The sequence below is a fragment of the Lathyrus oleraceus genome, chromosome 4, assembly GCF_024323335.1.
Source record: "Lathyrus oleraceus cultivar Zhongwan6 chromosome 4, CAAS_Psat_ZW6_1.0, whole genome shotgun sequence".
Lineage (NCBI taxonomy): Eukaryota > Viridiplantae > Streptophyta > Magnoliopsida > Fabales > Fabaceae > Lathyrus > Lathyrus oleraceus.
In genome coordinates this window covers 12,867,437-12,890,653 of record NC_066582.1, presented here as the reverse complement: position 1 = coordinate 12,890,653, position 23,217 = coordinate 12,867,437, and the positions used below count along the sequence as shown (strand labels likewise).

At 40.3% G+C, this 23,217-nt stretch overlaps 1 protein-coding gene across 1 annotated transcript; it reads right to left on the bottom strand.

Moving 5' to 3' along the window:
- Positions 1–5,566: 5,566 nt before the first annotated feature.
- LOC127135748 (uncharacterized) lies at positions 5,567–7,310 on the bottom strand. Its single transcript, XM_051062389.1, has 4 exons — positions 7,232–7,310; positions 6,854–7,115; positions 6,272–6,572; positions 5,567–6,229 (listed from the first exon to the last, which is right to left on the bottom strand). Exons 1-4 carry the CDS (start codon positions 7,308–7,310, stop codon positions 5,567–5,569), a joined length of 1,305 nt encoding a protein of 434 aa, XP_050918346.1.
- Between the last annotated feature and the right edge of the window lie 15,907 nt (positions 7,311–23,217).

The window sequence follows — 23,217 nt, the reverse complement described above, 5'->3', positions numbered from 1 at the left end:
TGGTGTTTGGCATGATGTATGATGACTATTTGGACATGAATGAACTCTCACAAACCAATTCCAATCATCCAATCACTGATTAAATGGACAGTTGACCAACAGTTGACTTTTAGGGTTTCTGACTGATTATGCATTGACTGATGACTTCCAAACCCTAATTCCTTGAGAACTTGACTTCAAATGATGTCCCAAGTTGTATGAACTCTTGATTATTGATCATGGTGCCCAAATTCCACAAGAATGACCACCATCCACTGCCTTGACTGACAGTTGACCCTTTTTTAGGGTTTTTGACTGTCTGTGTATGAACTGATGATCTCTGAGCCTTCAACCCTTGACCAAAATACTTCAAATGGACCTCCAAGTTATGTGAACTTGTTGGACAAACCCTAGGGCCTTGGTTCAATGAGAAATTCCTTTGCTTGCTTGGTTGACTGATCAGGAGATTAGTTTGACCTAATTCTTGATTGCTTGCTCTTGAGGCAACTGAGGGACAATGCAAGTGCTATGCAATGGATCATGATATGCTATGACCTAATATGAAAATGTATGCATAATGATAGGTGCAAATTTGAGGTGCTACACTAACACAGTGAATCTGGAAGAGTTCTCTGATAATGAACTATTGACCTCAGTTGTCCCTAGCATAGCAAAAAGGGTTAGGACCAGGAGGGAGAGAAAGACTGTGGTGCAGAGGTCCCCAACTAGGGAGGTTGATGTGACAACTTCTCCCAAGCAAAAGGTGCCAGAGAGTCCCCTCAAAAGGAAAGGACATGGACCTGCAAAATCTTGGAGCAAAGAGGTGCCCAAGAAAATGAAGACCAAGGCTGTTGTGGTGGAGTCAGATTCAGATGTCCCATGTGATGTCACAACATCTCTCTCTAAGAAGAAGCCAACCACTAGCAAGCTGGCTGCTAGTGTCCCAGAGGTACCTATTGACAATGTGTCATTTCATTTTGCCTCTAGTGTGAACAGGTGGAAGTATGTCTATCACAAGAGGCTGGCCTTGGAGAGGGAACTGGCTCAGAATACCTTGGAGTGTAAGGAGATTGTGGACCTTATTAAAGAGGCAGGGCTAATGAGAACTGTGACTCAACTCCCAAAGTGCTATGAGACCTTGGTGAAGGAGTTCATTGTCAATGTGTCTGAGGAATGTGCAGATGGGAAGTCCAGAGAATTCAGAAAGGTCTATGTGTGTGGCAAGTGTGTGACCTTCTCTCCTTCAGTAATCAATCTGTATTTGGGAAGAGCTGATGTAGTGCAACCAGAGCTTGAAGTGACTGACAATAGAATTTGTCAACTCATCACTGCAAATCAAGTCCGGAAGTGGCCTCTTAAAGGGAAGCTGGTGGCCAGCCAACTCAGTGTGAAGTATGCCATGCTACACAAAGTTGGAGCTGCCAAACTGGGTGCCCACAGATCACAAGTCAACTGTGTCTGTGATGCTTGGAAAGTTCATCTATGAGGTTGGAACCAAGGCAAAGTTTGACTATGGTACCTACATATTTGATCAGACCATGAAACATGCTGGGAGTTTCAGTGTGAAGGGACCTATAGCCTTTCCTTCTCTCATATGTGGCATTGTGCTGAATCAATTCTCAAACATCTTGACAGACAATGACTTTGTGAAAAGAAGAGAGACTCCATTGGCCTTCAACTACAAACTGTTCTTGGGTAAGCATGTCCCTGACATTGTCATGACATCTGGAGAAACATCCAATGTTGGCAACCAACCAGATAAAGCTACTGTCGTTACTGTGCTCAGAGAGACTTGCAAAGAGCTGGAGGTTAGGAAGCTCACCTTGGAAAAGCTGATTTTTCAATTGGAGATGTCTGCTGAGGATACAGATGGAGCTGCAAGGCAAAGCTCAGAGGGTGAGGAGGAGGCTAGTTCTGATGATGGCACTAATGATGAGGTTGATGAATAAATCAAGTCTGTAATTCTGTCTTTTATGTGTAATTCTGTTTATGTTATGTTGGTATGTAATTTAAAGTGTTGCTTTGGCAACATTTTTGACAAAAAGGGGGAGTAACACCTATGATAACCCCAGGACAACAACAGAGTGTTTTATTAAAACAGATATTCAGGACAGATATTCAAGATCCTCTAATCCAGAGGTTGTACTGCAGCTGATGTTCCACTTCTATGAGTGTGAGTGTGTGTATGTGGGCTGCAATTAGAAGTTTTTATTTAACTTCTGTATGTATGCTGTTTTGTGAAGTTTTTATTTAACTTCCATGTGTGTGAGTGTGCTGCAACTCTGAGTGTATTAGCTATGTTAATTTCCTGCTAGATGTATGATTTTCGCTGCTGTGGACTCTGTTGTGAGACCAAAGTGTTTTAGCCAAAAATTTCCCAAAGGGGGAGTTTGTAGGTGTTTAATTGGCTGCATTGTATGGTAAAACACTAGCTGGATTCTAATGTCTTGACTGAAGTCATGACATGCTGTGGAGGTGTTTGTTTGACTGCATTGTATGTTAGAATATCTAGTTGTACTCTGATGTCTTGGCTGATGTCATGACATACTTGAGTAGTATACTGCAGGATTAGCTAATACAGGATTTATTGAATGTCAAATTGGATGTTATGACATTCATCCCTGTCAGCAGATACTGAGGAATATAATAATTGGTGTTCTGTTAGAACTCAGTATTTATTTTCAGTCTGGTTATCAAGGAAATACCAGACCTGGCATAAGGCCTACTGTCTGAATGTCAAACTGGATGTTATGACATTCATCGTTGACAGCATATACTGAACAATAGGCATAGTGGTTTTCTGCTACACGTCAGTATGTATCTCAGTCTGTTCTTCAGGAGGATAACAGACATGACATAAGGCTAATTGTGTGAATGTCAAATTGGATGTCTTGACATTTACTAATGTACGCTGATACTGAGGTATGGACAGATTGGTCCTGTACAGTTCAACAAATTTGTACTGTCTGTTTTCAGGAGAAACAGACTTAGCATATGGTCCTTGATTTGGATGTCAAACTGAATGTTGTGACATTCATTCCTGACAACGTATGCTATATTGTAGGTTGTTTAGTTTTTCTGTTTCAGCATTTTTCTCAGGCTATTCTTCAGGGATTCAACAGCTGAGAGAAAATTCAGGAAACCAACAACCAAGCTACAATTAACGAACCTAACAAATAGCCTATTTGTTAGTAACCTAGATGTGGAATTTAGGGGAACTCGGGTGACCTTAAATTCAGGAGAATACAAGTACAAGGCCCAAGTGCTGCAATATAAAAGGATGGAAATCCTTCATTCAGAACTGGGGATTTTTAGGCGTGAAGATTTAGTGTGTCCATCATACTTCACTGCTGTATTTTTGTGAGTCTTGTATTAGACGTATCTTGTAAGCCAAGCTATTATCACGTAGATGATTGCATTGGCATAGGGTGTTCATTGAGTTGTAAGTGTTGTGTCACTCTAAGCTTTTAAGCGTGAGTGCTGTGTATCTTGATTAAAGCTGTTAAGCACAATCAAGAGTTGTTTGAAGTGTGACTTCATAATTGTCTTTAATATTGATTAAAGGTAGTAATCACTGAGGTGATTGAGGGGGAGTGAGTAGGAACTCTGATCTTAGTGTAAGATTGAAATTGCATTGGGTAGGTATTAAGTGATAGGGTTAAACAGTTGGTTTAAGGTCTGAATTAATACTACTGATAGTGGATTTCCTCCCTGGCTTGGTAGCCCCCAGACGTAGGTCATGTTGGATTGAACTGGGTAAACAATTACCTGTGTTATTTACTGCACTTACTTTTAAGTTCTGCATATTTCTTGTCTGCGCAGAATCGGATGTCATAACAACCCGTGTGACATTGAAAGTCTGATAACTAGAATTTCAATATTAAAATTAGGTTATCTTATTCTCTCTTGATTTTGGATATATCACCATAAGTTTCAATTTAGATACATCAATAATGATTTAGTTCATATACAATAATAGTGGATAGATTATTTTTACACTATCAATCAATCAAAATCATTAAATATTTCTAATGTTTAAATTTTATCATAATTACATATAAAGTTGCTCTTATATGATTGTTATGTGTTGATGATGTAAAAAATATTTCACCTAACAATGCATAAAATTAAACTCTATTACTAATAAATTTTAGGTTTGATAAGAATATACATGATATTAGGTTTAAAATAAAATCATTTTTGTAACTCCCTTATTTTACATGTCTTGAATATAATATAACAATTCTGAAATTCTAGTAACAGACTATCGATGTCACACTGGATGTTATGACATCCAATTCTGCGCAGACAGGTAATGTATGCAGAAAGTAAATGTAAAAAGAAGTAAATGACACAGAGAATTGTTTACCCAGTTCGGTGACAAACACACCTACTCTGGGGGCTACCAAGCCAGGGAGGAAATCCACTATAAGAGGTATTAATTCAGGACTTAAACCACCAGTTTAATCCTATCACTTAAGACCTACCCAATGAAATTTCAATCTAAACTAAGACCTGAATACCTACTCACTCCCCCTCAATCACAACAGTGATTACAACCATTAAGAATTTTAAAGTCAGTGGTGAAGATATACTTCAAACAACTCTTGATTGTGCTTAACAACTTTAATCAAGAAACACAGCACTCACGCTTAAAAGCTTAGAGTGACACAACAATTACAACTCAATAAACATCCTAGTCCAATGCAATCATCTAGGTGATAATTGCTTGGCTTACAAGTAAAACCTAATTCAAGACACAATGAAAGTACAACAATGATATATTGAATTCTTCACGCTTCAAATCACTCAATTGCTGAAAGTAGGATTGTCATCCTTTTATAATGCAGTACTTGGGCCTTGAACTTGAATTTCATAAAATTAGGGTTAAGCAAGTTAACCTAATTTCCACACATTAGGGTGCTAACAAATAGGCTATATGTTAGGTCTCTTAATTTTAGCACATTTGTTAGTTTCCTGAAAATCAGCCTGAGATAAATACAGAAACATAACCGAAAAATTAGCCTATACTTTAGCATCTGCTGTCAGGGATGAATGTCATAACATTTAGTTTGACATCCAGAAAATGTTGTCATGAATGAATGTCATAACATTCAGTTTGACATCCAGTAAATCATGTATTAGCTAATCCTGCAGCATACTGCTTAAGCATGTCATGACATCAGTCAAGACATCTAAGTACAGTAAGTGTTTTAACATAAAATGCAGTCAATCAAAAACATCTACAAACTCCCCCTTTGGCAAATTTTTGGCTAAAACAACTTGACATCACAACAGAGTTCACAACAGCAGAAAGCACACATCCAAGCAGAGAATCAAATTAGCTAATACACTTAGCAAACATAGAAGTTAAACTTCAAACAGCAGCAGCACAAGAGAAGATCAAGCAGAGAGCAAACAACAACACAACCTCTTGTTTAGAGGAACTTCAACTTTAAAGAAATCTGTTGTCCTGGGATACAAGTGTTACTCCCCCTTTTTGTCAAAAATGTTGCCAAAGCAACACTTAATATTACAGACCAAAAAAATAATAATACAAGCAATTATCAGAAACACAAGAAATGTTCTAGTCATCTGACTCAGAGTCAGCATCAGCATCTGTGCCATCATCAGGACTGGCATCTGCTTCTCCCTCTTCACCTTGTCTTTCAGCTTCTTCTGCAACAACAACAGCTTCACCAAATTCTCCACCATCATCTAGCACATCACCTTCAGTCATCTCCAAAGAGCTAATCAATTTTTCCAAGTTCAGCTTCCTTGCCTCTAATTCCCTGCAAGTTTCTTTGAGCATTGCAATGACAGCAGCTTTACCTGGATGATTTCTTACATGTGATGTCTCACCTGATGTCATGACAATGTCAGGGACATGGGTACCTAGGAACAACTTATGATTGAAAGACATAAGGCTGTCTCTTTTCTTCACAGAATCATTCTCAGTTAAGATGTTTGGAAACTGATTCAAAACAATACCACAGATGAGAGAAGGAAAGGCTATAGGACCCTTCACACTGAAGCTTCCTGCATGCTTCAAAGTTTGATCAAAAATATATGAGCCATAGTCAAATTTGGCTTTGGTTCCAACATCATATATAAACTTTCCAAGCATTACAGCAACTGTAGATTTATGATTGGTGGCCACCCAGTTAGCAACTCCAATCTTGTGCAACATTGCATACTTGACACTCAGTTTACTTGCCACCAATTTTCCTTTGAGAGGCCACTTCCTTACCTGATTAGCAGTGATGACTTGACAGATTTTGTTATCAGTCACCTCAAGCTCAGGTTGAGCTTCATCAGGCCTTCCCAAATACTTGTTGATCACTGAAGGAGAGAAATTTACACACTTACCTCTCACATACACTTTCCTGAATTCCTTCGACTTTCCATCAACACATTCTTCAGACAAATTAACAATAAATTCCTTTTCCAACATCTCATAGCACTTTGAAAACTGAGTCACAGTCTTCATTAAACCAGCCTCTTGAATAAGATCCATAATATCCTTACAGTCTAGGACATTCTGAGCTAATTCCCTTTCCAAAGTCAGCCTCTTCTGATAAACATATTTCCACCTGTTTACACTTGAAGCAAAATGAAAAGATATGTTGTCAACTGGTACCTCAGGGACACTAGCTGCAAGCTTGCTAGTGGTTGGCTTCTTCTTTGACAGAATGTCAGAGATATTACAAGGAACATCTGAGTCAGACTCAACAACAACAAACTTGGTCTTCTTTTTCTTGGGCACCACTTTTTTCCAAGATCTGGTTGGACCATGAATTTTCCTCTTGAGGAACTCTCGACTGCCACTGTTGTCTTTGAAGAGGTTAGAACATCAATCTTCTTTCTGGGGGACCTTTGAGCCACAGTTTTCTTTTCTCTCCTAGTCCTAACCCTTTTGGCTATGCTAGGGAGGACAGAGGACAACAGCTCATTATCAGAAAATTCCTCCAGGTCTACTGTTTCAGCCTCACAGTTAGGGTTGTCACTGACATCATGAATGACATGAACTTCCTCACCAGCCACATTATCTAAGGGTTTGTCAACATTTGACTCCTTATGAGCATCACTTTGCTCAACATCATCAGAGATATTCTTTCCTAAAGACTCAGTATTTTCTTAATCAACAACACTATCAGGTTCAATAGTGTTTAAGGGAATGGAAACCCCAGGGACCTCATGATTTCCAGACAGTATTCCAGTCACTATAGTGGCAATGGCATTGTGAATATACCTGGAACCTTCTTTGGTTCGTTCCTCAAGAACGATGGATGAGGAGAAGCCTGATACAGTTTCTTTAGGTCTTCTTGCATGTGGGGTATTCACAGAGTCAGCAACAGGATCTTCTCTATTAGGGTTGCTTGGTTCAGCGCTAGGAGAACAAGGCATGTTCTTGGAAGGAGAAGAGTTGGATTGTTGAGACATGATGAGTATCTTAGAGACGAAATGAAAAATTTCTCTAAGAGGATGCTTGCGTGAATGGAAGTTGAAAGAGTGGAAGAAGTAACGCTTGTTGCAAGTGAAATAACTATTATCTGTGGACCAATCAGAGCACACTTTCAATTGTTTAATAATTTGAAATATTAAACAGTAAATTCCTAACATCCTTAGTTGCTATAATTCCTCAGAAACACATATTCCCAACTTGCCCCTTAAATTTTCAAACTGAGTAGCATCCAAAGCCTTTGTAAATATGTCAGCAAGTTGTAGTTCAGCTGCCACATGTTCCAAGGTAATCACTTTGTCTTCTACCAGATCTCTTATGAAGTGATGTCTAATGTCAATATGTTTGGTCCTGCTGTGTTGGATAGGATTCTTTGAAATGTTGATGGCACTGAGATTGTCACAAAACAATGTCATGACATTCTGAGTGACATTGTACTCAGTCAGCATCTGTTTCATCCATACCAGTTGGGAACAACTGCTTCCAGCTGCTATGTACTCAACTTCTGCAGTGGATAATGATACATAGTTCTGTTTCTTACTGAACTAAGATATGAGATTGTTTCCCAAGAAGAAACATCCTCCTGATGTGCTTTTTCTGTCATCAACACTTCCAACCCAATCAACATCATAATACCCAGATAAGATAGGCTCAGAGCCATGAGAGTAGAGCATACCATAATCACAAGTCCCATTAATATACTTGAGAATCCTCTTGACTTGATTTAAGTGACTCACTTTGGGGTCTGCTTGGTATCTAGCACACACACCAACTGCATAGGCAATATCAGGTCTACTAGCAGTTAGATATAGTAGGCTACCTATCATGCTTCTATACAAGCATTGATCAATACTAGAACCTCCTTCATCTTTAGTTAACTTTAAATGAGTAGGTGCAAGAGTTCTTTTGTGACTAGCATTATCCATACCAAACTTCTTAACTATGTTCTTGGCATATTTGCTTTGGGAGAGAAACATAAAATCTTCCATATGTTTAACTTGCAATCCAAGAAAATAGGTCAATTCCCCAACCAAACTCATTTCAAATTCAGATTGCATCTGGTTAACAAAATGTTTCACCATTCTATCTGACATTCCACCAAAGACAATATCATCCACATATATTTGGGCAATCATGATTTTTCCATATTCATCCTTCACAAATAAAGTCTTATCTATCCCTCCTTTTCTGTAACCATTAGTAGTCAGAAATTCAGTCAGCCTCTCATACCAAGCTCTAGGAGCTTGCTTCAATCCATACAGAGCTTTCCTCAACTTGTACACATGTTTTGGTAGATTAGGATCATTGAACCCTTTAGGTTGTTCCACATAGACTTCTTCATTCAAGTAGCCATTCAAAAAGGCACTCTTCACATCCATTTGGAACAATTTGAACTTCAGAATGCAGGCAACACCTAACAGCAGCCTTATTGACTCAAGTCTTGCAATAGGTGCAAAAGTCTCATCAAAATCAACCCCTTCAACTTGAGTATACCCTTGTGCCACTAGTCTTGCTTTATTCCTAGTGATTACTCCTTTCTCATCAGGCTTGTTCTTGTAAATCCACTTGGTACCAATGATGTTAGTCCCTTCAGGTCTTGGAACTAACTCCCATACTTCATTCCTTTTAAACTGCTCCAGTTCATCTTGCATAACATTGATCCAATATTCATCAGTCAGAGCTTCTTTCACATTTTTAGGTTCAACCTTGGATACAAAGCAGGAATTTGAGCTATTCTCCCTTGATCTGGTAATCACACCACTATTGGGATCTCCTATGATAAGATCCTTAGGGTGGTCTTTCTGAATCCTGATAGAAGGCACCTTGTTGGATGCTTCTAACTCAAGTCCAGGAGGAGTATCCTGTACATTTTCTGTTGAAGTCTCAAGGGATGTTCCAACATCCTCTATAACATTGGATTCTTCATCTTTATCATCAACAATAACATTTATGGATTCCATCAGGACATTAGTTCTGGAGTTGAAAACTCTGTATGCTCTGCTGTTAGTAGAGTATCCCAGGAATATACCCTCATCACTTTTGGGGTCCATTTTTCTTCTCTATTCACGATCTGTAAGAATGTAACATTTGCTTCCAAAGATATGAAAGTACTTCACAGTAGGTTTTATGCCTTTCCATATTTCATACAGAGTGGAAGAGGTTCCCTTTATCAAGTTAACTATGTTGTGAACATAGCAAGCTGTATTCATAGCTTCAGCCCAAAAGTGCATAGGAAGCTTCTTTGCATGAATCATAGCTCTAGCAGATTCTTGAATAGTTCTGTTCTTCCTTTCAACTACTCCATTTTGCTGAGGAGTAATAGGTGAGGAAAACTCATGATTTATTCCTTCAGATGAGCAGAAATCATCAAACTTGGAATTTTTAAACTCCTTTCCATGGTCACTTCTTATTCTGATAACACTACTATCCTTTTCTTTTTGGAGTCTTATGCATAGATATTTGAAGACATCAAATGCATCTGATTTTTCTCTGATGAAGCTTATCCATATGTATCTGGGATGGTCATCAACAACCACATAAGCATATCTCTTCCCACCAAGACTTTCAACCTGCATAGGTCCCATTAAGTCCATGTGCAACAGTTCCAGAGTTTTGGATGTTGTAGGATGTCCAAGCTTAGGATGTGACATCTTGGTTTGCTTGCCAACCTGACATTCTCCACAGACTTTTCCTTCATCAATAAGCAGCTTTGGGATTCCTCTAACTGCTTCCTTGGATATGATCTTCTTCATTCCTCTTAAATGAAGATGTCCAAGTCTTCTATGCCACAACTTCACTTCCTTTTCTTCCTTGGCTAAGAAGCACATTGAGGAGTCATTTGAGACTTTAGTTCCCATAGATAGCAGTTATCTTTGGATCTGGATCCTCTCATAACTTCCTTATTTTCTCCATTTTTCACAACACATTCTTCCTTAGTAAACTGTACATTGAAGCCTTGATCACATAGCTGGCTTATGCTGATGAGATTAGCAGTTAGTCCTTTTACTAACAACACATTATTCAGTTCTGGAACTCCAGGGCTGTCCAGCTTACCAACACCTTTGATTTTTCCTTTAGCTCCATCACCAAAGGTCACAAAACTGGTAGTATGAGGCTGTATATCTACCAATAAGTTATTCATCCCAGTCATATGTCTTGAGCAACCACTATCAAAATACCAGTCTTCTTTGGTAGATGCCCTTAGAGATGTGTGAGCTATTCTAGCAACCCATTGTTGTTTCTTGATAGGGGCATTATGCTTATGTGCCTTCTGCTTAGGTCTGACTTTAGGGGTCTGGTTAGGATAACCATGCAACTTGTAAAAGAAGGGTTTTATGTGACCAAATCTTCCACAGTAGTGGCATCTCTGAAAATTCTAGTTATCAGACTTTGGATGTCACACGGGTTGTTATGACATCCAATTCTGCACAGACAGGAATTGAGCAGAACTTAAACGTAAGTGCAGTAAATAACACAAGTAATTGTTTACCCAATTCAGTCCAACATGACCTACATCTGGGGGCTACCAAGCCAGGGAGGAAATCCACTATTAGTAGTATCAATTCAAAGCTAAACTCACCCGTTTACAACTTATCACTTAATCCCTACCCAATGCAATTTCAATCTTACACTAAGATCAGAGTTCCTACTCACTCCCCCTCAATCACCTCAGTGATTACTACCTTTAATCAATATTAAAGACAAGTTGAAGTCACACTTCAAACAACTCTTGATTGTGCTTCACAGCTTTAATCAAGATACACAGCACTCACGCTTAAAAGCTTTGAGCGACACAACACTTACAACTCAATGAACACCCTATGCCACAACAATCATCTACTTGATAATGGCTTGGCTTACAAGATACGTCTATTACAAGACTCACAAAAATACAACTGTGAAGTATGATGGACACACCAAATCTTCACGCCTCAAAATCCCCGAAACTGAATGAAGGAACGCCTTCCTTTTATATTGCAGTACCCTGGGCTTTTGCACTTGTATTCTCCTGAATTTAAGGTCACGCGAGTTCCCATAAATTCAATATCTAGGTTACTAACAAATAGGCTATTTGTTAGGTTCATTAAATGTAACTTGGTTGTTGATTTCCTGGTTTTTCTCTAAGCTGTTGACTTCCTGAAGAATAGCCCAAGAAAAGCTGAAACAGAAAACTGAACAACCTACAATATAGCATATGCTGTCAGGAATGAATGTCACGACATTCAGCTTGACATCAAGGTCCATATGCTGAGTCTGTTTTTCCAGAAAACAGACTGTACAATTTTGCTGACCTGTACATGATCAAAATGACCATACTACAGTAACAACTTACATTAATAAATGTCAAAGTGTCCAATTTAACATTTACACATTTGGCCTTAAGTTAGTTCTGTTATTCTCTTGAAGAACAGACTAAGTAACATGCTGAAGTATAGAAGAACACCACTCTGTCTAATGTTCAGTAGCTGCTGTCAATGATGAATGTCATAACATCCAGTTTGACATTCAGTCAGTAGGCCTTATGCCAGGTATGGTCTTCCCTTGATAACCAGACTGGAAATAAATACTAAGTTCTAACAGAACACCAGCTGTTCTATTCCTTAGTATCTGCTGACAGGTATGAATGTCACAGCATCCAGCTTGACATTCCATAAATCCTGTGTTAGCTAATCCTGCAGTAACTACTCAAGTGTGTCATGACATCAGTCAAGACATCAGAGTACAGTTAGATATTCTAACCTACAATGTAGTCACATAAACATACCATGTCATGACATCAGTCAAGACATTAGTAACCAGCTAGTGTTTTACCATATAATGCGGCCAATTAAGCACCTACAAACTCCCCCTTTGGCAAATTTTTGGCTAAAACACTTTGATCCCCATAACAGAGTTCATAGCAGCGGAATCACACACCTAGCAGGAAATAAGCCTAGCTAATACACTCAGAGTGGCAGCACACTCACACACATGGAAGTTAAATAAAAACTTCACAACAAAGCAGCACACATACAGAGGAGCAGAAGTTAAATACAAAACTTCAACACACATCAGCTGCAGGGGAGGGAATCTGTCATGAGAGTCTGTTGTAGAGACCCACTCTGTTTGTCAGGGGTGGTTATTACTCCCCCTTTTTGTCAAAAATGTTGCCAAAGCCAACAACATAAACAGAGAACAATGACAGAGTTATAAACTTGGTTTTACTTCACAGTTTCAACCAAGTTAGCATCCACTTGATCTTGCTTCACGGCTTTGATCAAGTAATCACCCACTTCTGCTTTACAGTAGGTACCACCATATCAGATGCCATGATTTTGTTTCTGACATCCAGAACCACTCCTGCATGAACAGCATCCTTGAACTCCTACAGGTACATTGGCCTTCTCACGGTAGGGTGTCTCTTTACCCTCTTGTAGCCACACTTGTTGCACGTAGCATAGCTATGATCTGTTGACCAATCAGAGTATAGCACCAATTGTTTAATAGGCAGAGATATTAAATAATACATCCCACACATCAGTGGTTGCTATAAGGTCTCAGAGAGACATATTCCCAGTTTGCTCCTTAAGTTTTCAAACTGAGTAGCATCCAGAGCCTTTGTAAATATGTCAGCCAGTTGAAGGTCTGTGGCTACATGTTCCAAAGTGATCACCTTGTCTTCCACCAGATCTCTGATGAAGTGGTGCCTAATGTCAATATGTTTGGTCCTGCTGTGTTGGATGGGATTCTTGGAGATATTGCTGGCACTGAGATTATCACAGAACAATGTCATGACATTTTGAGTGACATTGTACTCAGTGAGCATCTGTTTCATCCAAACCAGTTGGGAACAACTGCTTCCAGCAGCTATGTATTCAGCCTCTGCAGTGGACAGAGAAACACAATTCTGCTTCTTATTGAACCAAGATATGAGATTGTCTCCTAAGAAGAAACATCCACCTGATGTGCTTTTTCTGTCATCAGCACTCCCATCCCAGTCAGCATCACAGTATCCAGATAGGACAGGCTCAAACCCATGTGAATACAGCATCCCATAGTCACAAGTCCCATTGATGTACTTGAGAATCCTTTTGACTTGATTCAAGTGGCTCACTTTAGGCTCTGCTTGGTATCTAGCACATACTCCAACTGCATAAGAAATGTCAGGTCTACTTGCAGTTAGGTAAAGTAGGCTTCCTATCATGCTTCTATACAAGCATTGATCAACACCAGGCCCTCCTTCATCTTTGGTTAACTTCAGATGAGTAGGCGCAGGAGTCCTCTTGTGCCTAGCATTATCCATACCAAACTTCTTAACTATGTTCTTGGCATACTTGCTTTGGGAGAGAAACATAGAGTCCTCCATTTGGTTTACTTGCATTCCAAGGAAATAAGTCAGTTCTCCAACTAGACTCATTTCAAACTCGGATTGCATCTGGTGAACAAATTGTTGAACCATTTGTTCTGACACTCCACCAAAGACTATATCATCCACATAGATTTGAGCTATCATGATTTTGCCGTCTTCATCCTTCACAAATAAGGTCTTATCTATTCCACCTTTTTTGTATCCATTTGAGGTCAGAAATTCGGTCAACCTTTCATACCATGCTCTAGGTGCCTGTTTCAACCCATACAAGGCTTTCCTCAACTTGTATACATGCTTAGGTTGGTTAGGATCACAGAACCCTTTAGGTTGTTCCACAAAGACTTCTTCATTCAAGTAGCCATTCAAGAATGCACTCTTCACATCCATTTGGAATAGTTTAAACTTCAGGATGCATGCTACCCCTAACAGCAATCTGATGGACTCAAGCCTAGCCATAGGAGCAAATGTCTCATCAAAATCTACCCCTTCAACTTGAGTGTATCCTTGAGCTACTAGTCTTGCTTTATTCCTAGTAATTACTCCTTTCTCATCAGATTTGTTTTTGTAGATCCACTTGGTACCAATGATGTTGGTCCCTTCAGGTCTTGGAACTAGCTCCCATACTTCATTCCTTTTGAACTGCTCAAGTTCCTCTTGCATGGCAATGATCCAGTATTCGTCAGTCAGGGCTTCTTTCACATTCTTTGGTTCAACCTTGGATACAAAGCAGGAATTTGAGCTTATTCCCCGTGACCTGGTAGTCACACCACTATTGGGACCCCCTATGATAAGATCCTTAGGGTGGTCTTTCTGAATTCTGATAGATGGCACTTTGGTGGTTGCATCTGCTTCACATTCAGGAGGAGGTTCCTCTACTTCTTCAGACTTGACTGGAATGTCAGTAGAACTGTCAAGGAATGTTTCAACATCCTCCATGACATCGGTTCCTTCCTCTTTATCGTCCACAATAACATTTATGGATTCCATCAGGACATTGGTCTTGTAGTTGAACACTCTGTAGGCTCTGCTGTTAGTGGAGTATCCTAGAAATATACCCTCATCACTTTTGGGATCTAGCTTCCTTCTCTGTTCACGATCTGTGAGAATGTAGCATTTACTTCCAAAGATATGAAAGTACTTCACAGTGGGTTTTCTGCCTTTCCATATTTCATACAGAGTGGAGGAGGTTCCTTTTCTCAAGGTGACTCTGTTGTGAACATAGCACGCGGTATTCATTGCTTCAGCCCAAAAGTGCATGGGGAGCTTCTTTGCATGAATCATTGCCCTGGCAGATTCTTGAATAGTTCTATTTTTTCTTTCAACTATTCCATTCTGCTGAGGGGTTATAGGGGAGGAGAATTCATGACTTATTCCTTCAGAAGAGAAAAACTCATCAAACTTGGAATTCTTGAACTCCGTACCATGATCACTTCTAATCCTGACCACACAACTGTCCTTTTCCCTTTGAAGTCTTATGCACAGGTCTTTGAAGACGTCAAATGTATCTGACTTCTCTCTGATGAAGCTTATCCACGTGTATCTGGAATGGTCATCAACCACCACGTAAGCATATTCTTCCCACCAAGGCTTTCAACCTGCATGGGTCCCATTAATCCATGTGCAGCAGTTCCAGAACTCTGGAGGTTGTGGGATGTCCCAGCTTCGGATGTGACATCTTGGTTTGCTTGCCCACCTGGCATTCTCCACAGACTCTTCCTTCATCAATAAGAAGCTTTGGAATTCCTCTGACTGCTTCCTTGGATATAATCTTCTTCATTCCCCGTAAGTGGAGATGTCCAAGACGTCTATGCCACAGCTTCACCTCCTGTTCTTCCTTGGTTGAGGAGCATATTGTTGAAAAGTTAGAGACTTTAGGTTCCCACAGATAACAGTTATCTTTGGACCTGGTTCCTCTCATAACTTCCTGATTGTCACCATTAGTCACAATGCATAGCTCCTTAGTAAACTAAACATGAAACCCTTGATCACACAGCTGACTTATGCTGATGAGGTTTGCAGTTAGTCCTCTTACTAACATCACATTATTCAGTTTTGGAACTCCAGAGCAGTCCAGCTTACCCACACCTTTTATTTTTCCTTTGGCACCATCACCAAAGGTCACATAGCTGGTAGTGTGAGGTTGAATATCTACCAGTAGATTTTCCATACCAGTCATATGTCTTGAGCATCCACTCTCAAAGTACCAGTCTTCTCTAGTAGAGGCCCTTAGAGCAGTGTGTGTTATCCTAGCATACCATTGTTGCTTCTTGATGGGAACATAGCACTTATATGGTTTATGCTTAGGCCTGACATGAGAGGCTTGGTTAGGGAAACCATGAATCCAGTAGCAGAAGGCTTTTATATGACCAAGTCTACCATAGTGGTGACACCTCCACTCCTGGTATTTCCTCTTCTGATGATCATTCATCCTAGTTCCTCAATGTTGAGACATTGGCTTTGACTTCCGCTTGAACTTCTGAACTTTAGCCTTTGGGTGTTTGTGTTCAGCTGAGGATCTTTTCCCAAATCCTAGGCCAGATTTGGTTCCAGACTGCTGTCCCACCTTTAGAATCTCTTCCAAGGTGTTAGTTCCCTTATTCATCATTCTGATGGATTTAGTCATCTGATTCAGCTTGGAGGTCAGCAGGGCTATCTCACCATTTAGACCCTCTATGACAGACAGTTGCTTCTGTCTCTCATCTTCCAGTTCCTTGATGAGTTTCTTCTGCTTTTCTCCTTGTGCACGCACTTCTGCACTGGTGGTACACAGTTTCTTATAGGCTGCAGCAAGTTCATCAAAGGTCAGTTCATCTGCACTTGAGTCATCATCAGAGACACAAACACTGGTTAGTGCAGTGACATGTTTGGCAGATTCTCCTTCAGATTCACTTTCAGAATCTCCTTCAGACCATGTGATAGTTAGCCCCTTCTTTTGCATCTTGAGATAAGTAGGACATTCAGCTCTGACGTGTCCATACCCTTCACAACCATGACACTGGATTCCCTTGCCTTGGTTGAACTTTTCATCAGAAGTTGATCTTTTCCTGATGTCAGACGGGATGTTCTTGACATTGGGTCTCCCTCTTTGATCAATCTTCTTCACGAACTTGTTGAACTGCCTCCCAAGCATGGCTAAGGCTTCTGATATACTGTCATCACCTTCAGTATATCCTGCTTCTGACTCTTCTTCAGCATTAGATACAAAAGCTACGCTTTTGTTCTTCTTTTCAGTATTCTCACACAAGCCCATTTCAAAGGTTTGGAGAGAACCAATAAGCTCATCTACCTTCATATTGCAGATGTCCTGCGCCTCCTCTATGGTTGTGACCTTCATAGAAAATCTCTTAGGCAAGGACCTGAGAATCTTTCTTACAAGTTTCTCTTCAACCATTTTCTCACCTAGTCCACCAGAGGTGTTTGCAATTTCAAGAATATTCATGTGAAAGTCATGAATAGTCTCATCCTCTTTCATCCTCAGATTTTCAAACTTGGTGGTCAGCATCTGAAGTTTGGACATCTTCACCTTGGAAGTACCTTCATGAGTTACCTTGAGGGTATCCCAAACTTCCTTAGCTAGTTCACAGTGGTGCACCAGCCTGAAGATGTTCTTACTGATTCCATTGAACAATGCATTCAAGGCCTTGGAATTTCCAAGAGCTAATGCCTCTTGCTCCTTGTCCCACTCTTCTTCAGGAATCTGCACAATGACTATATCTTCACCTGTCCTCATTGGATGTTCCCATCCTTTGTTGACAGCTCTCCAGACTTTGCTATCTAGAGACCTTAAGAAGGCTATCATACGAGGCTTCCAGTCATCATAATTAGAGCCATCCAACATGGGTGGTCTATTTGAGTGTCCTATATCCTTGTCCATGGTACTAGAAAGTAACTTCCCTAGATCTCACCCAGAAATCACAGGCAGGGTGCCTGCTCTGATGCCAATTGAAATTCTAGTTATCAGACTTTGGATGTCACACGGGTTGTTATGACATCCAATTCTGCACAGACAGGAATTGAGCAGAACTTAAACGTAAGTGCAGTAAATAACACAAGTAATTGTTTACCCAGTTCAGTCCAACATGACCTACATCTGGGGGCTACCAAGCCAGGGAGGAAATCCACTATTAGTAGTATCAATTCAAAGCTAAACTCACCCGTTTACAACTTATCACTTAATCCCTACCCAATGCAATTTCAATCTTACACTAAGATCAGAGTTCCTACTCACTCCCCCTCAATCACCTCAGTGATTACTACCTTTAATCAATATTAAAGACAAGTTGAAGTCACACTTCAAACAACTCTTGATTGTGCTTCACAGCTTTAATCAAGATACACAGCACTCACGCTTAAAAGCTTTGAGCGACACAACACTTACAACTCAATGAACACCCTATGCCACAACAATCATCTACTTGATAATGGCTTGGCTTATAAGATACGTCTATACAAGACTCACAAAAATACAACTGTGAAGTATGATGGACACACCAAATCTTCACGCCTCAAAATCCCCGAAACTGAATGAAGGAACGCCTTCCTTTTATATTGCAGTACCCTGGGCTTTTGCACTTGTATTCTCCTGAATTTAAGGTCACGCGAGTTCCCATAAATTCAATATCTAGGTTACTAACAAATAGGCTATTTGTTAGGTTCATTAAATGTAACTTGGTTGTTGATTTCCTGGTTTTTCTCTAAGCTGTTGACTTCCTGAAGAATAGCCCAAGAAAAGCTGAAACAGAAAACTGAACAACCTACAATATAGCATATGCTGTCAGGAATGAATGTCACGACATTCAGCTTGACATCAAGGTCCATATGCTGAGTCTGTTTTTCCAGAAAACAGACTGTACAATTTTGCTGACCTGTACATGATCAAAATGACCATACTACAGTAACAACTTGCATTAATAAATGTCAAAGTGTCCAATTTAACATTTACACATTTGGCCTTAAGTTAGTTCTGTTATTCTCTTGAAGAACAGACTAAGTAACATGCTGAAGTATAGAAGAACACCACTCTGTCTAATGTTCAGTAGCTGCTGTCAATGATGAATGTCATAACATCCAGTTTGACATTCAGTCAGTAGGCCTTATGCCAGGTATGGTCTTCCCTTGATAACCAGACTGGAAATAAATACTAAGTTCTAACAGAACACCAGCTGTTCTATTCCTTAGTATCTGCTGACAGGTATGAATGTCACAGCATCCAGCTTGACATTCCATAAATCCTGTGTTAGCTAATCCTGCAGTAACTACTCAAGTGTGTCATGACATCAGTCAAGACATCAGAGTACAGTTAGATATTCTAACCTACAATGTAGTCACATAAACATACCATGTCATGACATCAGTCAAGACATTAGTAACCAGCTAGTGTTTTACCATATAATGCGGCCAATTAAGCACCTACAAACTCCCCCTTTGGCAAATTTTTGGCTAAAACACTTTGATCCCCATAACAGAGTTCATAGCAGCGGAATCACACACCTAGCAGGAAATAAGCCTAGCTAATACACTCAGAGTGGCAGCACACTCACACACATGGAAGTTAAATAAAAACTTCACAACAAAGCAGCACACATACAGAGGAGCAGAAGTTAAATACAAAACTTCAACACACATCAGCTGCAGGGGAGGGAATCTGTCATGAGAGTCTGTTGTAGAGACCCACTCTGTTTGTCAGGGGTGGTTATTACTCCCCCTTTTTGTCAAAAATGTTGCCAAAGCCAACAACATAAACAGAGAACAATGACAGAGTTATAAACTTGGTTTTACTTCACAGTTTCAACCAAGTTAGCATCCACTTGATCTTGCTTCACGGCTTTGATCAAGTAATCACCCACTTCTGCTTTACAGTAGGTACCACCATATCAGATGCCATGATTTTGTTTCTGACATCCAGAACCACTCCTGCATGAACAGCATCCTTGAACTCCTACAGGTACATTGGCCTTCTCACGGTAGGGTGTCTCTTTACCCTCTTGTAGCCACACTTGTTGCACGTAGCATAGCTATGATCTGTTGACCAATCAGAGTATAGCACCAATTGTTTAATAGGCAGAGATATTAAATAATACATCCCACACATCAGTGGTTGCTATAAGGTCTCAGAGAGACATATTCCCAGTTTGCTCCTTAAGTTTTCAAACTGAGTAGCATCCAGAGCCTTTGTAAATATGTCAGCCAGTTGAAGGTCTGTGGCTACATGTTCCAAAGTGATCACCTTGTCTTCCACCAGATCTCTGATGAAGTGGTGCCTAATGTCAATATGTTTGGTCCTGCTGTGTTGGATGGGATTCTTGGAGATATTGCTGGCACTGAGATTATCACAGAACAATGTCATGACATTTTGAGTGACATTGTACTCAGTGAGCATCTGTTTCATCCAAACCAGTTGGGAACAACTGCTTCCAGCAGCTATGTATTCAGCCTCTGCAGTGGACAGAGAAACACAATTCTGCTTCTTATTGAACCAAGATATGAGATTGTCTCCTAAGAAGAAACATCCACCTGATGTGCTTTTTCTGTCATCAGCACTCCCATCCCAGTCAGCATCACAGTATCCAGATAGGACAGGCTCAAACCCATGTGAATACAGCATCCCATAGTCACAAGTCCCATTGATGTACTTGAGAATCCTTTTGACTTGATTCAAGTGGCTCACTTTAGGCTCTGCTTGGTATCTAGCACATACTCCAACTGCATAAGAAATGTCAGGTCTACTTGCAGTTAGGTAAAGTAGGCTTCCTATCATGCTTCTATACAAGCATTGATCAACACCAGGCCCTCCTTCATCTTTGGTTAACTTCAGATGAGTAGGCGCAGGAGTCCTCTTGTGCCTAGCATTATCCATACCAAACTTCTTAACTATGTTCTTGGCATACTTGCTTTGGGAGAGAAACATAGAGTCCTCCATTTGGTTTACTTGCATTCCAAGGAAATAAGTCAGTTCTCCAACTAGACTCATTTCAAACTCGGATTGCATCTGGTGAACAAATTGTTGAACCATTTGTTCTGACACTCCACCAAAGACTATATCATCCACATAGATTTGAGCTATCATGATTTTGCCGTCTTCATCCTTCACAAATAAGGTCTTATCTATTCCACCTTTTTTGTATCCATTTGAGGTCAGAAATTCGGTCAACCTTTCATACCATGCTCTAGGTGCCTGTTTCAACCCATACAAGGCTTTCCTCAACTTGTATACATGCTTAGGTTGGTTAGGATCACAGAACCCTTTAGGTTGTTCCACAAAGACTTCTTCATTCAAGTAGCCATTCAAGAATGCACTCTTCACATCCATTTGGAATAGTTTAAACTTCAGGATGCATGCTACCCCTAACAGCAATCTGATGGACTCAAGCCTAGCCATAGGAGCAAATGTCTCATCAAAATCTACCCCTTCAACTTGAGTGTATCCTTGAGCTACTAGTCTTGCTTTATTCCTAGTAATTACTCCTTTCTCATCAGATTTGTTTTTGTAGATCCACTTGGTACCAATGATGTTGGTCCCTTCAGGTCTTGGAACTAGCTCCCATACTTCATTCCTTTTGAACTGCTCAAGTTCCTCTTGCATGGCAATGATCCAGTATTCGTCAGTCAGGGCTTCTTTCACATTCTTTGGTTCAACCTTGGATACAAAGCAGGAATTTGAGCTTATTCCCCGTGACCTGGTAGTCACACCACTATTGGGACCCCTATGATAAGATCCTTAGGGTGGTCTTTCTGAATTCTGATAGATGGCACTTTGGTGGTTGCATCTGCTTCACATTCAGGAGGAGGTTCCTCTACTTCTTCAGACTTGACTGGAATGTCAGTAGAACTGTCAAGGAATGTTTCAACATCCTCCATGACATCGGTTCCTTCCTCTTTATCGTCCACAATAACATTTATGGATTCCATCAGGACATTGGTCTTGTAGTTGAACACTCTGTAGGCTCTGCTGTTAGTGGAGTATCCTAGAAATATACCCTCATCACTTTTGGGATCTAGCTTCCTTCTCTGTTCACGATCTGTGAGAATGTAGCATTTACTTCCAAAGATATGAAAGTACTTCACAGTGGGTTTTCTGCCTTTCCATATTTCATACAGAGTGGAGGAGGTTCCTTTTCTCAAGGTGACTCTGTTGTGAACATAGCACGCGGTATTCATTGCTTCAGCCCAAAAGTGCATGGGGAGCTTCTTTGCATGAATCATTGCCCTGGCAGATTCTTGAATAGTTCTATTTTTTCTTTCAACTATTCCATTCTGCTGAGGGGTTATAGGGGAGGAGAATTCATGACTTATTCCTTCAGAAGAGAAAAACTCATCAAACTTGGAATTCTTGAACTCCGTACCATGATCACTTCTAATCCTGACCACACAACTGTCCTTTTCCCTTTGAAGTCTTATGCACAGGTCTTTGAAGACGTCAAATGTATCTGACTTCTCTCTGATGAAGCTTATCCACGTGTATCTGGAATGGTCATCAACCACCACGTAAGCATATTTCTTCCCACCAAGGCTTTCAACCTGCATGGGTCCCATTAAATCCATGTGCAGCAGTTCCAGAACTCTGGAGGTTGTGGGATGTCCCAGCTTCGGATGTGACATCTTGGTTTGCTTGCCCACCTGGCATTCTCCACAGACTCTTCCTTCATCAATAAGAAGCTTTGGAATTCCTCTGACTGCTTCCTTGGATATAATCTTCTTCATTCCCCGTAAGTGGAGATGTCCAAGACGTCTATGCCACAGCTTCACCTCCTGTTCTTCCTTGGTTGAGGAGCATATTGTTGAAAAGTTAGAGACTTTAGGTTCCCACAGATAACAGTTATCTTTGGACCTGGTTCCTCTCATAACTTCCTGATTGTCACCATTAGTCACAATGCATAGCTCCTTAGTAAACTAAACATGAAACCCTTGATCACACAGCTGACTTATGCTGATGAGGTTTGCAGTTAGTCCTCTTACTAACATCACATTATTCAGTTTTGGAACTCCAGAGCAGTCCAGCTTACCCACACCTTTTATTTTTCCTTTGGCACCATCACCAAAGGTCACATAGCTGGTAGTGTGAGGTTGAATATCTACCAGTAGATTTTCCATACCAGTCATATGTCTTGAGCATCCACTCTCAAAGTACCAGTCTTCTCTAGTAGAGGCCCTTAGAGCAGTGTGTGTTATCCTAGCATACCATTGTTGCTTCTTGATGGGAACATAGCACTTATATGGTTTATGCTTAGGCCTGACATGAGAGGCTTGGTTAGGGAAACCATGAATCCAGTAGCAGAAGGCTTTTATATGACCAAGTCTACCATAGTGGTGACACCTCCACTCCTGGTATTTCCTCTTCTGATGATCATTCATCCTAGTTCCTCAATGTTGAGACATTGGCTTTGACTTCCGCTTGAACTTCTGAACTTTAGCCTTTGGGTGTTTGTGT